We start from the raw sequence: 18,475 nt of genomic DNA on the forward strand, positions 1-18,475 counted from the left end.
TGGATTTTTGGCAGGAACAGATCTTTTTCAGATACTGATCTTTTGTGTCTGTACAGCATCTGTGTGTGCAGCATCTTGCAAAGATTTTTATCTGATGGGGAGTTCAGCTCCATAGAATAGACTGTAAGGCCTGGAACCCACTGAAATCCGCAAACGCAAAACGCAACCGCTAGCGTTTTGTCTGAGCGGTTTGCAAGCGGATTCATGCGCGTTTTCGGTCGCTTTTTGCAACAGTGTATTTTTTTGCTCAGCAGTTGTGTGGCGTTTTGCGTTTCGCATTTTTATCCTGATTGGTCCTGTGAATTATTTTTAATTTTGTTACAGTGTGCTGAACCGCAAAACGCTAGCAAAACCGCTCAGTTTAGGTTTTGCTGAGCGTTTCCGCTAGCGTTTCAATACTTCACATTGAAGCGCTAACGCTCCCAAAATGCTGCAGGTCCTGCGTTTGCGTTTCTGGGAAACGCAAACGCTCCTGTGGAAGTTGCCCCATCTATTAACATTAGCCCAGCGTTTTGGCAAAGTGCTAGCGTATCGCAGCGCTGCCAAAACGCTGCCAAAAGCGCTCCTGTGGGTTCCAGCCCTGAAGGTATGGCTCTCATACTACATGAAGGGTGGTAAGATTGGTCTGTGATCTTTCATTTTCAAAAGACTATGGTCTGATGTGTGTATGCACCTTTAGACAACATGCATAAAGAGGATGATGTGGTCAAAATACTCATTTGCCTAATAATTCTGCACTCCCTGTATTTATTTATTTATTTATTTATTTTTTTGTTTAATTGTAATTTTTTTTTTTTCATTAAAAATTTTATTTGGGTAATTTTTGGTGTGGGAAGTAAACAGCTAATTTTTAAATGTAATACATTGGCTATCATTCATAAAGCATTCCCACATGCGGAAATGCTGAAAACAGCTGAATTTACTGAGCACTTAGCAAAATGTCTATTCATAAAAGCTGTTTCCGCATGAAAAGCTACAATTACCGAGCAGTGTGATAAATTACCGCCTTGTGCAGTGATTATGTTAACACATGTCATTACATGTCAATTCATAAAGATTATGAGAGCAAGCGGTGTCAGCACAGAGAATATCGCTTCCTTGGCAGAGCCGATAAGCATGCGGAGAACAGCTAAGCTAATGAGACAGACCTCCCAGGCAGCAGCAGAGAGAGCAGAGCCCATGTGTCTCATTGACTTCCATTATGTGCGTTTTCTGCTGTGTTTTTCGCTATGCTAGCGTTTCTGCCTAGGTTGTTCCTACCCTAAGGCTACTTGCACACCAAGACGTTGCGTTAGGTGCTACGTTAAGGTCGCATAACGTGCACCTAACGCAAGGCCTGGTGCTCTTCGATGTGGACGTCAGAGTGAGCCGCGTTGTGCAGCTCACTCTGGCGTCCGTGATGCGTACTCGTGGACGCATGCGGCATCACGTGGTCCCGCCGGCCAATCGCCGCACAGAGCGGCCGCACCAGGAAGTAAACACTGCACGTCACAACGTGCAGTGAATATTAATTAGCCATGTGCCTGGCCGCTCTCCGCTCCTCCCCAACATGACTGCGCATGTGCAAACAGTCTAACGCGGCTTAAGCCGCTGTAACGCCGTAGCATGCTGCACTTTCGGCAGAACGTGCAGCGTTACATATAACGCAACGTGGGCAGTGTGAACAGCCCACTTGTGTTACATTGCTGTGCGTTGGGGGAGCGTTACAGGCGCACGTTAGTGTAACGTCTTAGTGTGTACGCAGCCTAAAAGATTAAGGGCTTGTTCACACTAAGGGCATTTTTTCCCTTTTTTCAAGCGCAGACGATTTTCAAAATCTCCCATAATCGCTTGTGCAATGAACCTTCTATGAGAAAGTTCATATCAGCGCGTTGCACCTGCTTTGCGGTTGGCAAAGCAGTGCCTGTACCATTTTTGAGGCAATTCCGCCTCAATGGAAGGTACAGGATACGCGCTAAACGCTCACAAAATTGCTTTATGGGGCGATTGCGTTCGCCTTTTAAAGAATAAATACATTAACTGTAATAATAATAATAAATGTATTTATTATTTTCCGGGTCAAAGAGTTCACTTCTTGACTTGCGTCAGGGAGTGAATGAAAAAAACGCTCGGGAAAAGCACTTTTAAAAAAAAACGCAGCGCGCAGTGGAGTGCAGGGAGGGGGGACAGCACACAAAAATGCAAAACGCTTGTGTTTGCGTTTTCGTTTTTAGGTGTGAATGAGGCCTGAGAGCCTATTAACTGCTTGTGATAAAAGGGCCCTTTTATTTAATCATTTTCTCCCAACTCTGATTATTGTATTCCTGTACAAAATTCTAGTTTACCCTCCACTAGTTCTGGTTCCTGTAGCTTAATAACATGTTCAGGAAAGTGCAATAATTGGCAGATCTCTGCTGTGTAGTAATTTTCCCATAGCGGCTGTATGAGAGCAGTCTGTGATCATCCCTGTCTTCACTGTGACACAGCGGCCAGCAGCAGCAAACAGGTGTGGTCTGTTAGCATTCAGTAACTTGATCCGCTCTCCCCTCCCCTGACATAGAGGTATATACAGAGGGGTTTATATAGCCTGCAGTTGCACAGAGGGGCTTGTGAGAGGCAGTCTGTTGCTGAGAATACCTGGTAATGGTTTATTACGCCAGTACATGTTTGGCTGTGGATTGGGGAAAAATATGCAACGTTTTCATCTTTGGATTCTGATTTTAGATTTTTTTTTTCTCACATGAGTTTCTGTTGAAGCCTTTTTCTCATGTTGTTGACTTTAAAAAAAAAAAAATCATTTTTCCATAAGAAGAAAACCTTGTTTACTCCCAAGTGTTGGAAATTTTTTTTTTTATTTATTTTTTTTTTTTTTGTGTTTGCTTGCTTGTTTGATTTTTTTTTTTTTGGGTAACCAACTTCAATTTTTGTTTTGGAGTTCAATATCCGCAAATCTGTTTCCTTTTGGACAACGTGCAGGTTGGGTAAATATGTGGAACTGGGTGTTGGCCATACAAACTTGATTTGTACAAATTATCACTTTTGTGTTGTGATAGTCTACTGAAACAATCCTGTTTAAAGTTCTTAATCTGTTGGTCTTTATGCAAACTAAATGTGGTAAAATTGTACAATCCAAGATTTGGTGAATGGCCAGCTTTAGTTGCTGTTATGTATGGTACACACCATGCAATTTTCTTTTTGATGGATGGGTTAAAAAAAGAACTATTTTTGATTGAGAATGGGATCAATTGTGTGCACTAATCTGCTAAGCACCCCTTTTCTTGATTGGGAGCTGATAAAACCTGAAGGAAATGTATCAAGTTGACCCATTGATCTGATGGGGAAATTGCATGGTGTGCACAAGGCATTATGTATGGTTCACTTGATGTCATTTTCTGTCAGACTGATGGTCAAATCTATTTCCTGATCTAATTTTTCTGATCAGAAAACTGATTACAAATTAGATTGGACCTGTTGGAAATTGCTTTGACTGCCAATTTGATGGAAAATTCCACCATGTGTATCAGGCATAAGAGAGCTTTTACATTTGCGTAGGGATATATTTTACTAACTTGAAAGTGAGCCAATCAAATCCATTAGTTGCTGGTTAACTAATCAGGTGATGAACTGATGAGTAGCTCTAGGCTCGTTTGACTGGATTGCAAGTTTGATAAGATTTGTTTACATGACTTGAATGCTCACTAAATGGTTGAACAGGATTCAAGTATTGGGCATGATGGTGATCTGCCTGGGGTGGCATCTGGTATGTTGGACAGTGAACACCACCACACCCAATCTGTACTAAAGCTAGCTATATGCAGTCTGAGTTTAAGTCCATCAATCAGTTTAATGCTAGGTATACACTATGGGCTTGTTCAAGATACAAGAGCTTTTAAGCGCTATCTGTTTGTTGTTTGTGTTTTAGTGGTGTGTGGGTTTTTTTTTTTTTTTTTTTTTTTTTTTTTTCTAAAGCTCTTGCTAATGTTGTGCTATGTGAGTGTTCACACTGGAGGGATGCAATTTGGAAAAATCCCCCATAGCATTGCATTAGCAAGAGCTTTTCAAATCACTAGCACTTAAAAAAGGTCTTGTAGTATGAATCAGCCCTATATGAGATTTTCTGTCAGATTGATTATTCCTAACATGTCCAATCTGATTTCTGACCATTTTCCTCTATGGAAAATAAGGTTGGTTGGAAATTGAGTTGAAAGTAAATATGCCAGAAAATCTGAGTACCCAGCATAAAAATCCAGTGAAATATTAGTGTTTACCTGCTCTGAGTGAAATAATGGGAAAGGTGATTGGGTGTGGTGAGGGATTAACAGCACAGTACAGGTGACCAAATATCCTACAATAAAATAATCCAATTTTATAAAACCTGTTTTTACACTTCCCTATGAGGTTTCCTGCTGGGTCCCCTAAAGTAGACCAGCGCAAATTCTGATCTCATTTCCTGGTTTTTGTTTTGTTTTTGTTTTTTTTCTTCATATTTCACCTTAGCAGGTTTTGGTCCAGTTTTTCAAGCTGTATACATTTGCGAACCAAACTTGCATAATGTGTTATCAACTCTTATTTACATCTCATTGACCATCCTTGCTGCTTAACGTGTGTATGTGTTTGGGGTTTTGGATATATGTGAAGTAACTGAAACATGGCATTTAATTCCTTCAGGCTTTAGTAAGCAAAATTATAATCAGAACTGGTTGTCACAAATTTGTAGGCAATGTGTGTCCCAAGCTGGGCGTGACTGATATTTCTTATGCTACGTACAAACTTGTGACTATGGTCGTTTGAAACAGCAGCTTAACGATCGTTCTGCCGACAATTGGGTAAAGAACTTTACCAAATGATCATTAAGTACAACAATGAACGATATCGGCCAGATGAGAAAATCCAACAGGATGGATCGTATTGAGCGACAATCATTACAAAACTATAGTGTGTACAGTTATCTGCCGAACGATCGTTACAAGGTCCAATGCGCCTGCGTTGGATTCTGCCCAGCTTCCGTACTTCCTGTGTAGCGCGACTCGTGAAGATTGTTACATTACAAATTTCAAATAAACTTTGTTTTCAAGTTAACTATCATATATTTTTATTGTAACTCGATTTTAGTGTTTGTTTTTTTTAATATATATATAAATATGTACGCAACACTTCCCACTGATCGTTCTTTTCTGCGAGAACGATCGTTAAAATGTGTAGTATGATCGCTGCATCCCATCGTTGCATTCCAATCGTTCCAATATTGTTTGTCGGGTAACTATCGTTCCTTGCAAACGATCGGTATCGCAAGTGTGTACGTAGCATAAGGCTCAACACACCCCATACAATTTTGGTTGTTCAATCTTACCACTTTCATGTAGTAGAAGAGCTTATCCAATCAATCTTTCAAGGTAATGTCAATCTGTTGACCTTATACTATATAGATTTGGTAAATTTGTACAACCAATATTGTATGGTGTTGCGCTTTATTGACATGTGACCACCTTGAACTGACTTATTCAGACATGTGCATATTTATATTGCTGCGGCTAACTTTACACTGCTTGCTATAGTAATGACCATTGTGTGCTGCTAAGCACAGTGACTACAGCATTACTCCATCACTTTCTACTGCAATCTCCTTGATGTCCGATGTGAGCTGGGGCAAACTAAAAAAAAAATCATTGGGCTTCCCCAATGTTCACTCTTTCCCTTGGTGACTCCCACAGGCTGGGGGCCCATCTTGCAAGGGTCATAAACAAGTGTGGCCATCATAATGTACACACCTATAATACAAGTGAAGGCACAAATGCCTGTTCTGAAGGACCAACCCCCTATATTGCAGGAAGTTACATGTTGGTAAGGGGTGGCTCCCCTGTAGTTACACCTCTGCTTGTGGAGCACCTGTCCAGCTTCCACATTCCCATGTGATGCTGCTCTTGCCCCAGGTGTATGACCGCACCTATCACAGCTGCTGACTTCCCTGAATGCTTTAAGCAGCTCTGGCCCTTTAAAATGTTTTTTCCAAACCTTGAACTGCATGGAAGTTAAAGCATTTTTGCATTATTTTTTAGAACCTATTGAGCCACAAGGACCATGAAGCTTCTCCTGTGTCTCGGTGTTGCCATTGGACTGATCGCACTAGGTAAGCCTTACTTCTGATCATAGGCCTGCCTTGCTCTTAAAATTTTTTAGTTAAATCACACTTGAAGTGAGAAGTGGAGGCTACCATATTTGCTTCCAATGATGCAAATTGGCTAACCTGCTGATCCTCTGCCTAAGGCACAGATTCCCAACCCGTGTGCCGCAACACAGCATTGGCTATGTCTAGCCGTTCCGCTCTCTCCCGGCTTCTCTCAGCCTCTGCTCTGCTGTAATTAGAGCCTGGCTACAAGAAAATGGCAGCTGATGTCCACAAATGTGGACATTGGTGGCCATTTTCTTGTAGCAATCTAGCTACATATGTTGAGGAGGCAGGAAGAAACGGGAAGAGAAGACTCCTGTGACTGAGGGGGGCCGCCAGGTACAAGCATAGACGAAAGCTGCCGCCAGCTTGGGATACATGAAGGGAGGGGTAAACAGGCTGGCCACCACCTAGAGGCAACTATACTAGCTACCTATACTGGGTCAACTATACTACCCATACTTAAGCTACTATGCTACCTATACTGGGGCAACTACTAGATGCCTATACTGGGGCAACTATACTAGCTACCTACCTATACTGAGGCAACTATACTACAAATTTTCAAATTGTCTGTACTGTGCTATCATTCCAAATTGGAGGGGGGCCCTAATTGTCCCCTGAAAGGTTCTAGCCTTCATTTTTAAGTGTATTCAGGATAATTTACTCTTTCCATCCATTTTGTGGTCATTAGTATTTATCTATTATACATATGTGATGTCATGGAGATCTGAGCGTTTAGCATGATGTCACGACTTCAAAAAGGTTGGGAACCACTGGCCTAAGGGAAGGAATACACTAGGCAGAATCGCATGAGTTTTCCTCATAGCACATAGTGGAAAACACATATATACATACGATTCTGGCTAGTGTTCCTACCCTCATAATTTAGCCATAGACCCTGAACAAAGATGAAAATCAGCTGTTTTACTTGATTTACTGCATGCTTATCTCAGGTATGTGACTCAGACACTACTGACCGGAAAGATCAGCAGGATAGCCAGGCAAGGCAACTCACTGGCACACGTGGGGGAAGGAGGAGTTACTGATGTCCAGAACCCCCCCCCCCCCCCCCCAAATGTGTCCTGGGCAGTGGAAGAAAAAAAATTACGCCACCAGCTGCTGAAGTGTAAGGAGGGGAGGAAGGCTGACGTCACTACTACCTTCCTCTTAGGTGTCCCCTTGCAGAGTACGCGCAGTGGGCGTTTAGTTTACTGGTTTGCGTGCTCTGGCCGGCTTCATTCTATTTCCTGTTTCCCATGACCTGCAACAGGAAATAGAAAGAAGCCGGCCGGAGCACATTACACTCCGGCGGCTGGTGCCTCGAGCTTTTCTTCTCTCCCCACTGCCACTCTCTAGTCCACCCCCAGAGTGGCACCTTCCTTCCTCCTCTCCCACCCATGTTGGCACTCTCCTCTCCCCACAATGGCACCCTCCTCCCGCCTCTTGCCCCCCAGAGTGGCACCCTTCTTTTGTGGGCAAACGCATGCGCAGTAATGTGCGGCTTGCCGGAAGAGACCTTTTAGAAATCCCCCCCCCCCCTTTAAAATCGTGGGCTTGACCCTGAAACTGATATTGTTTAAAGGAAATAAATATGGCTGTCTCCATAGCCCTCACTTCAATATCCAAATTGCATACCCTTAGATCCTGTGTGTGTGTATACCACCTTCCCACCCACAGTCCAAAAACACTTTATCTACGATAGGTCCTTAGCTCAAACTATCCTGATCTTTGTTGGTCTTCCAGCTGTATGCTGCTTGGTAATTTTGGCCAATCCAAATAAACAGTAAGTGCTTTTGATTGGCCCATTTCTAAGTTTCCTACAGTTGTCCTTAAACTTGCTTAGAGTCAGAACTGGTGTCTTGACTATTTCTACACTTGTGTTTAAATTTGGGGTTCTTTTGCAGTTGGTGGTGGTAACATTGCAACGGTGCCAAAGAAACCTCAATTTTAGCATTTAGTGCTGCTTTACTTTCCAATTTATAAGTCTTAAAACCTTTTTGTTCTCAAGGCTAGGTAAAGCTGCATTGCCAGAAATTGTGATTTCTGTCTTACATATACAAAATTACAAGGTCAGAAGATTCATAAGGTTTCCTATGCTGGGCTGTAGTGACTAAAAATCCCTTCTGTAATATGAATTCCTTCTCAGGTAGGACAGATGTGCATTAGTGCCAGGATTTGTTTATGTTTTGCCTGGTTGAGAGCCATGGGACACATGATAAATGTGAAGTCTTATCTGCCTGTGCACTGGCTTGTCACATGGACTAAAGGTGTAATGGGTGGGGAGGGGAATGTTGACACTGTAAATCCTCAAGTATAAAGGAGATTAGTGACTGGGCGTGGTCCTTGCCAGGTTCCCATGGTCTGGAAGAGCTGTAGAGGTGTACCTAGTGATCCTCTACTGAACATTCCCATAGTCCTCTTCACAGCTTTAGGCCTGGGCAGGGCTGGATTTGCCATAAGGCACTGTAGGCACATGCCTACAAGCGCCTGATGATGGAAAGGCACTCATTCCCCTCCCCAGTGCCTCCCTCCTGCCTTACCTAGGCAGCGCCAAGCGGTAAGTAAATAAGAGGTTACTCATCCAGCTCTCGGCATTCCACTGACCAGATATCCCTTCAGTCATGGGCACCTCTAACTTCTTAATACTGAGGTTCCTCTAGCTACCTAATACTTGAGGGCTTGTCTAGCTACTTAGTATTAGGTAGCCAGATCTATCCTCAGTATTAAGGGGCACCTGTAGCTATGACAGGTAAGGGAGAAATGACAGCTGGGCCAGCCAGTATACTTGCAGTGCAGTCTGACAGGGATTTGTAGGTTCATGGAGGGCAAAGTCTACGGTGTCACGACCTCTGTGCCTATAGGCTGCAGTCATGTAAATCCGGGCCTGGTGTTTAAAAACTGTCCGTTCCTGGATTGGATCCAATGTTAACCTATGGATCCATTCACTTTTCAACAGATCTGTTCTGCAAGGTCCACTGAACAGACTGCAAGTTTCCTCCTGCAGCAACTTTTCTGGACCACTGAGCCCAGCAGAACGGAAACCGATACTGAAGCCCTGCATTGGGGCAATAAGAAAATGGAACGTTTCTTCACACTAGTGAAGAAACGGACTGTTTGTAAGCAGAAAAATTCACTTGACCACTTAGACCTGGATCATTTATTTATTTTTCCTTTATTTTAACTATTTTCCTCTGCTTGCACCCCTCCCACAGTGGTGGTCTTAATTATGTGATGATACAAAAAGGTGCTGGAAAAATTTGCACTAGGGCCCATGGCTCTGTAGCTGTGCCACTGCTTGTATGCTCATTGTCTGTATTTTTATTTGCAGCCTCCGCTTTGAATTGTAAGGCCTGTGACTTCAAAGCACTCTCCATCTGCTTCACCAGCTCTTCCACTGCAACCTGTAGCGGCAACTGTTCCGTGACAAAAGCCTCCATAGGTAACTACAGAAAATGGATTGTGTTATGTCAGAAGAGAAGATCCTTAAAATGGCCATTTGTCTGTCTTGAAGGACTTGGGGCCATTTCCACTGGAGCACAAACCGCTCCAAATCCGCAGAGTTTCCCGCACACAAATCGCACGGGGAAACCCTGCCATAGGGGATAATGCCGCTGCCGGCCGAATCGCTTGCACTAGCGATCTGGCCGGTACTGCCCGCAGAATTCGGGAGGCTGCGAATCCCATAGCTGTGCATGGCACAGCTCATGGGATTCGCCTGCCATCCCGCACACCCGGAAGTGCCGCTGCGAGTCTCCCTGACACGGGCGGCACAAGTGGCAACGGGCCCTTAGTCTCTCACTCAAAATACTTGCTTGGCTGTACCCTCTGAAAGAGGCACTGTAGTGAAAATAACTATTTTTATTGTTTACAATATCGTATATAATCCCGCAGGTGTCAGTGTTGCGCTACTGTACATGTGCAGGACTGACAGCCGTTGGGCCTGGACGCTGAGCGGGTGCATGATACGCACTAACCAAGGATGATCTCCAACCTTAATCATGAGTCATTACTCGTGATTCAAACGAGTATTAATTACAGCAGCTGAGCAGCATGGGATTGGAAGGGTTATTTACTCATAAATCCACCTCCTCGCCGCACTCCATATAGGTCCATGTGTCCTAATAGTAGCATTCCAAGCCTCGCTGTCGTCACTTCCTCCTTCCGGCTTGGAGGAAGTGATGGCAGCAAGGCTTGGAATGCTACTACTAGGATGCATGGAGCGCAGAGAGGAGGCAGACTTATGGGTAAATAACCCTTCCAATCCCTGCCACTCAGCTGCTGTAATTTAATACTTATTTGAAACACTAATCACTTGTGATCAAGGTCTGAGATCATCCCTGGCACTAACTGGCAGTGGTGGCATGGATAGACCTAGAGCAGTGTTTTTTTTTTTTTTTTTTTTTTTTTTTTTTTTTTATACATGGGGCTTAACCAGGTCCCATAACTTCAGCCAGTCTAACCTAAGAGAAGTGTGCTCTTCACATATCTCTCCAGCAGCTTCTGGAGCGATGCATAGAGGGCTCACTTCTCTTACGTCAGACTGTCTGCGACTGGAGGAAGTTACAGGACCATGTACCGGAAATGCAGAAGACTGATGGATGGGAGCAATCTGTGCTTATGGGGCTGGAGGAAGCCCCAGGTATGAATAAAACATTTAGATTTAATCAGCTCTGGTACACTTTAAGGAAAGGATGTCAACTGTGCCCACCGCTCCCAAAAAAAAAAATTTCCCTGAAACCGAATGTCCATTTAGGGCTAACTGTGTAAAGCCCTGTTCAGTTGGGGAGATTGCCTCTTTGGATTCCTCTGCCTCCAGGTTGATAGCTGGAGGTGGGTTGGGTTGAGACTGTGGATATGGGGGAAATTGGGTAACTGGGGCAGGAGTGCAGTTAGGTTGGGACATGGCAAATATGTTAGAGGGGTCTTGGGCAAAGCATTTATCAGCTGGTGGGCTGGTACAGGTGGCCTGGCTGGCACCATCCAGTCTGTGCTGGCAATGGGTCAAACCAAAACTGAAGACTGGATTTGATTGGCCCAATGACAAGCTGTGGAACTTTTTATGTAATTTGCATGCAAGCCAGAATTTTCCATTGCATGTCTGCTACACTTCTAAGTGGTAGTGTCACCTTTTTTATATTTAAAGTCAAACTAGATGTGGCACTTTTTTTTTTTAATTGGTAACTTCCTGACTGAATTTAAAAATGCAAAACACAAAGGTCCTATCAAGCATCCTCCTTCACATCCGCCTAACTACCTGTGACCTGGATCCTGGCCCAACACAGTTCATGTTGAACTGCCCCGACCTGTTCGTATCGGTATTCCTCAAAATTAACTGTTCCTTACAATCAGGGAGATTTCCTGCTTTACTGAAGGAAGCAATCATCAGGCCTCTCCTCAAAAAACCCTCCCTGGACCCAGATGCAATGACCAGCTACAGACCTGTCTCTAACCTCCCCTTTCTAGGCAAGCTAATTGAAAAAGCTGTATACCTCCAGCTAGAAGCCAGAATCCTACAAAATAACAGTTATGACCCATTCCAGTCTGGCTTCAGGAAACGCCACAGCACTGAAACTGCCCTCATCCAAATATGCAACCACCTGCTCATGGCAAGAGACAGAGGAGAGTGCTCGATCCTCATACTGCTAGACCTTTCTGCAGCCTTTGACACAGTTGACCATGACATCTTGATAAACAGGCTACAGGAATACTGCGGCATTGATGGCATAGTACTTCAGTGGTTCCAATCCTTCTTGAGTGGCAGAACCCACAAAGTGTCTATGGGGCCCTTCCTGTCCACCCCTGTAACACTTAAGTATGGGGTGCCCCAGGGCTCAATCCTCTCTCTCCCCTGCTTTTCACGATTTACATGCTACCGTTGGGAAAACTAATCCAAAAACATGGTCTGACATACCACTGCTATGCAGACGACACCCAACTATATCTTTCCTTCAAGCCTGGTGTGACAGACCCAACTCTAACTATAAACGCCTGCTTACGTGAACTACAGCAATGGATGAATGACAACTGGCTGAAACTAAATGCAGACAAAACTGAAGTCCTTCTGATTGGAGGGCAGAGCATGATATCAAAACAACTTAACTTGCAGTCTTCACCACTGGGAATAGGAGGCACGGATCTACACAGCTCTGATCATGTGCGTAGCCTGGGAGTTCTAGTTGATGGGGATTTAAACTTCAGAACTCAAATCTCTGCTGTGGTGAAATCATCCTATTTTCACCTGAAGAACATTGCAAAAATCAAGCACCTCATACCCCCAGAAGATCTGCCAACCTTAGTCCACGCCTTCATCACATCCCGACTGGACTACTGCAATGCTCTCTACACTGGCCTTCCAAAAAAGGTCTTGTACCGCCTACAGCTGATACAGAATACTGCTGCCAGACTGCTAACCAACCAACCCCGTCACTGCCACATAATGCCAGTCCTGCATTCCCTTCACTGGCTACCTATAAAATGGAGGGTCCTATTCAAGATCGGCCTACTGACATTTAAATCCCTGAATAATCTAGGCCCTGGATACATGAAAGATATGTTACAGCTGCGTAGCAATCCCCGCATTCTCAGATCCACAGGTTCTAATAATCTAGTCATACCCAGAGTCCACTTGGAAACTTTTGGTCCCAGAGCCTTCTGTCATGCTGCCCCTACGTTTTGGAACTCCTTACCTCAACAGATCAGGACAGCCCCATCCCTGGACGTGTTTAAATCCAGACTGAAAACCCACCTGTTCAGTCTGGCATTTGCAGAAATATAACTTTTGTTGTGTGAATACTTCATCCTACTAATTACTGAATCTGAGAGAGCCTAAGCGCTTTGAGTCCTATGGGAGAAAAGCGCTATAGAAATGTTATTGTATTGTATATTGTATTGTATGGTAAGAGCAGAAACTTTTTAATATGTGTAATTTTGTTTTTTTCCTGTTTTTATAGGGTCTGTGTCCCTGTTCCGCAAACAGGGCTGTGCCACAACCTGTACAAGTAATAGCACAAAAGATGGAGTCTTCAGCTTTGACTACACAATTTCCTGTTGTGATACAGATCTGTGCAACGCTGGTAATTCCATGAAAGTCTCGTTGTCTCTTGGCCTGGGGTTGGCCCTCTTGTGGCTCCTAAAGGCACTGTAAGCTGCTGGCAATAGTCTTCAGTACAGGACTGTCTTGGCACTAAGCTCAATGTACAAAATCCAGATGTTGTTAAGTCTTCTATGACAAAGTTCTGATTTCTGGACAATGACTGAGATCCAGACCTCATCTTCAACCAGTGGCTTCATCTTCCTCCAAGCTTCCTGTGCCCTCAATGGTGTAAACTGTATTGTCACTTGCTTATTTCTTCTTCCACAATCCATAAGTGGAGATGGTGGCCAAAAGCTGCATCTTGTGAATATGAGGTCTTTATTGGACTGATTCATGTAGGACTGCATTTTATTCTCTGTAATTTTTTTTTTGATTTAATAAAATACTAAATTGTATAGGAAAATAAAATGATTTTTATATATGAAGTCTTCTTTTTTTTCTTGTATGGTGCTGACTTATTTTCTGCAGAGCTTAAAGGGGAACTTCAGCCTACACAAATATACTGTCATCAAGTTACATCAGTTATGTTAATTAGAATAGAGAGGTAAAATATTTTTTTTTTACCCACCCTGTTATAAAAGAAAAGGCAAATGTTTGTGATTCATGGGGGCTGCCATTTTTGTCATGGGGCAGCCATCGTTTTGGTTGAAAAGAGGTGACAGGGAGCATAAGACACAGTTCCAACTGTCCTGTGTCCTGATTACCCCTCCCAGCTGCATGCGCTAGGCTTCAAATGTCAAATTCAAAATGTAAAAAAAAAATTTGCACCAAAACAGCAGAACGATAACATCAGAATTCTCATCATGCTTTGCACAGCATCAGGGGAAAAAATGCCTGGGCAGTTTTCTTCTGTGCAGCTAAAAATGAAGCTTGTATAAGAGAAACAAAGTTCTGATGCTGTGAAACTGTTAAAGAAACACCAGGCCTTTCCAGTGCTGCTGAGTCGACTTTTAGTCTGGAGGTTCACTTTAAAGTGAACATGAGGTGAAAATAAATGGATACAATTGTATTTGTGCTCCTACAAATTACTACTTATCTCTGGTTTATATTTAAAGTTTAATTGTAGGGATATCAATGATGTGCAAATACTTCTGAGGTTATGCAACTTTAAATTGGACCAATCAATTTAAACCTGGGTGGGACTTGATCCATTTTCAAGCTGCCTAATTTGCATAAATGTGCATATTTGTCAGGAATTGCAAGGCCCGATCCTTGATTGGGGTCAATCGCTCAGATTCAGAAACTGTCTTGCTGTCACTTTGCACATAGATGCCCATATGTGGATTCTCAATCTATGAACTGACTAGCAGAGAGGAGCGCTCTGACTCCAAAGGATTCACCACACACCTACAATTCAAATGCTTGCCACCACATGTGAGTCAGCACACGACTAACTATATTGGCACCCTGAGAACACTGTACATTAACCCTTAGCTGTATGCAGGGATCAGTGCCAGATCTGTCTATCTGTGCCTGATTCAAGCATACGGGTTGTAAATAGAAGATGCTATAGAACACAAGGAAACTTTTTCGGAGGATTCAGTACAATTGTGTATGTTCAGCAACAGGTCATAACTGCTAAATGATTTTTAAATGTTTTACTAACAAATGCATTACACCAATTAACATACACAAAGCATAAAATAAAAGGGAGAACTGTGAAAAGTTCTACTTAGCTGAATGCAGTCCATGGTATATATCCTCAGATAGGCCTGGTGCACACCAAAAACCGCTAGCAGATCCACAAAATGCAAGCAGATTTTGAAATGCTTTTTCTGTAGCGTTTCAGCTAGCATTTTGCGGTTTTGGGAAGCGGTTTTGGTGTAGTAGATTTCATATATTGTTTCAGTAAAGCGGTTACTGAACAGCTTCTGTAACAAACGCCTGGCAAACCGCTCTGATTTGCCATTTTTCAGAGCGGTTTGTGGTTTTCCTATACTTTAGAGGCAGAAACGCCTCCACAATCCATAATCTGCAGCAGCCCGGGAGTAGGAGTTTCTAAAAAAAACACCTCCCGCTCTGGTGTGAACCAGCCCATTGAAATACATTACCCAAGCGTTTCCACATCCGCAAGCGGATTGAAAACCGCTGCCGAACCGCTCTGGTGTGCACTAGGCCATAAAGTCCAGTTCAAATGCAGGCATTGATATCAAAAGTTCCTTGAGACAAAGAGCTCTATTCACAATGAGTTGCCGCATAAGTTAAATTAGGTAGTGATAAACACCGACCAAAATATCTCCATTTTGAAATTCACTATATCTTTTTTTTTTTTTCTCTCCCTAAATTACCTCATGCAGTACAAGTGTGGTAACTGCCTCAAAATTTATCTCCAATTTGAGATTTTCATTTGAAAAGTTGGTGTCAATTAAGGATTTTTTTTTTTTGTTTATCCCCTACAAATGATAGGTGATTATCACTTCTCTGCTTTTGGCCTTCAGGATGGAGCCTATTGAGCTTTCTTTGCTCGAAATTGTCAATTTTACATAGAAGGCAGAAAAGACGAGTGTGTCTAATCTCAAGGCGCACTTTCAAATTTCGTACAGTTTTTTTTAGATGATTTAATAGATGCCGAGGAGGAAATTCCTCTCTGCTCTAAAAAATAAGCAACAGCATAATCTTTAAAAAAAACTTTTTTTTGTTACAGCTGATACAAAAATCTCCAGTGTATGTACTTCCTGCTTTCATGGAAGCAGACATAGGGTTAACATTCTGTGTTTACACATTAGCTACTCTGCTGAGGCAGCCAGCTGGCACAGATGAGAGCTCAAATTACAGTTGTGATTATTCACAGATGAGGGGATTAGACAGGCTAAATTATATACATACGGGTGCATTTATATATGTTTTCATTCTGTCCTGTGCAAAAGTTGAGGTCCCACTTTAAATGTGAAAGGCTATCATGGGTCGTCTCTGTGTAATGGGCGACACGCATATGGACTGCTCTACAGTGGTTAAAAAATGCTTTATTTCCGTACATATTACTGACAGGTTTATCACCTGGTTTACCCAGAGCTGGTACAAGGTCCTCCAGCACCCAAGGCTGAGACACCAAAGTGCGCCCCCCCATCCCTCTCACCACAGCCGTCACTCACTGATTGCTATTACACTAAGAGGCCCCTCCATCCCTCCCACCCCAGCTGTCACACACTGATTGCTATTAGATTAAGAGGGCCATAGGGCCCACAACCTCCCCAACACCTTAATATCTAGTTATCTGGTTGCAGTCACTGCCATGTATCCCCTTTTCTTATTTCTTTCTGCTTCTAACACAATTAGGAATGAAAGCTGAATGACTTGTGCGCCCCCTCTTACACTGCGCCCTGAGGCTGGAGCGTCTCCATCCTATGCCTCGGCCCGGCCCTGGGTGTCTCAAGGAGGTGATTGATGGGTGTCTCCAGAGCTGGGACAAGGTCCTCCAGCACCCAAGGCTGAGACACCAAAGTGCGCCCCTCCATCCCTCCCACCCCAGCTGTCACACACTGATTGCTATTAGACTAAGAGGGCAACAGGGCCCACAACCTCCCCAACACCTTAATATCTAGTTATCTGGCTTGCAGTCACTGCCATATATCCCCTTTTCTTATTTCTTTCTGCTTCAAACACAATTCGGAATGACAGCTGAATGAATTGTGCGCCCCCTCCTACACTGCGCCCTGAGGCTGGAGCCTCTCCAGCCTATGCGTCGGCCCGGCCCTGGGTTTACCGCACTTTTATCAAACCTTTATCACACTTGGTACATTTTTAGTGAATACTCACGATTTTCACTATTTTTAGTGAGTTATCACTGGAGGTAATTTTTCACCCAAAAAAGTTACCGCACATGGGTTTGTGAATAGAGCCCAAAGCATTTTATGAAAGTCAATGTGCTCTGACCTCCTGGAGAGCACATGTGGGTGAGGATCTTTAGTTGATGGAAATTTGGAGGCTGGGCGGGGTTCTTCCTGCCCTAACTTTGTATAGGATCTGAATTTGGGCTGGCTTTACCTGGAAAGTAGGTGGGGTTACCTCCTCTGGGGCGTGAGAGGCAGGATTTCTGTACAAGCCTAAAATGACACAATTTACCAATAACCTGCGCCATTTCTGTCTGGATTGGCGCACAGCGAATCCGAGGGCAGATTCGTAACCTGCGGCCGAGGTGTGAGCCGATGACACCAAATATCATTAGATTAGCATGTGTGGGCTGCTAGTGATAAGTAGTGGAGTCCCCCTGGAAGCTAGCAGGCTAGAATTTGGATTAGTTATTAGGCTGATTTTTAGGAACCAGAAAATATATTTTTAATTTTCTGCGATAATCACATCTTGAATTATTAATACATGACATTTGTCCATTGTCTGTTCACAGTTTTGGAGGGAAGCAAAAGGGACTCATTGTTATCTGCTGAAGCTGCTCCATGGCCACCATTTGGTCATAGCTCGTAGCACCTTTGTGTCAAGAGCTACATGTGAATAGCTAATAAGGAAGTGGAGGGGTGAGGGACTCTAATTCAGACTGAAGGGAAAATACATCTGCTGTACATTTAAACAGAAAGTGCCAAAACAAAACTCATTTTGCTCGACAATAAGGAAATCGTTGGTGATTACGCACAACTTTCCGTAGAGTTCATCACATTGATCATCCCTAATTGAATGTTTTGCCTCTAAGTGGCAGCCTATTAAGTGTCCCAGGGTTAGAAAAAAATCAACAGTTGGTATTTCTCTCTGCTCTCAGTTGTATTCTGCCAGGAAAACTTTATGGCTGTAATTTGCTTATCAGTGGTGATATATTCCCCACAAGACAGAAGCTGTCAATTCCATGCCTAGAAATTAACTCACCGGGGACTTAAGGCTCATACACACATCAGACTATAGTCTTTGGAAAATGAAAGATCACAGACCAATCTTGCCACCCTTCCATGTAGTATGAGAGCCATACTCTACACAGTCTTTTCTATGGAGCTGAACTCCCCATCAGACAGAAATCTTTGCAAGATGCTGCACACACAGATGCTGTACAGACACAAAAGATCAGTATCTGCAAAAGATCTGTTCCTGCCAAAAATCCATTCCTGCAAATTGCAATGATAGTCTATGAGATCTGCAGATCATCATACACACATGATTTAACTGACATTCATCTGCAGATCTGAAAATCCATCCTGGTGGATCTGATCTGCAGATGAATGTTTGTTAAATAAGGTGTGTATGATGATCTGCAGATTTCATGGACTATGAATGCATTTTGCAGGAACAGATCT

General features: G+C 43.3%; 1 protein-coding gene across 1 annotated transcript; it reads left to right on the top strand.

Moving 5' to 3' along the window:
- Window positions 1-2,546: 2,546 nt before the first annotated feature.
- On the top strand, window positions 2,547-13,666 carry LOC137528790 (ly-6/neurotoxin-like protein 1). Its single transcript, XM_068250373.1, has 4 exons — window positions 2,547-2,619; window positions 6,036-6,106; window positions 9,477-9,587; window positions 13,099-13,666. The coding sequence occupies exons 2-4, from the start codon at window positions 6,058-6,060 to the stop codon at window positions 13,290-13,292; spliced, it is 354 nt and encodes a 117-aa protein (XP_068106474.1). The 5' UTR covers window positions 2,547-2,619; window positions 6,036-6,057; the 3' UTR covers window positions 13,293-13,666.
- Window positions 13,667-18,475: the final 4,809 nt, after the last annotated feature.

This window comes from Hyperolius riggenbachi, chromosome 8 (genome assembly GCF_040937935.1).
Source record: "Hyperolius riggenbachi isolate aHypRig1 chromosome 8, aHypRig1.pri, whole genome shotgun sequence".
NCBI lineage: Eukaryota > Metazoa > Chordata > Amphibia > Anura > Hyperoliidae > Hyperolius > Hyperolius riggenbachi.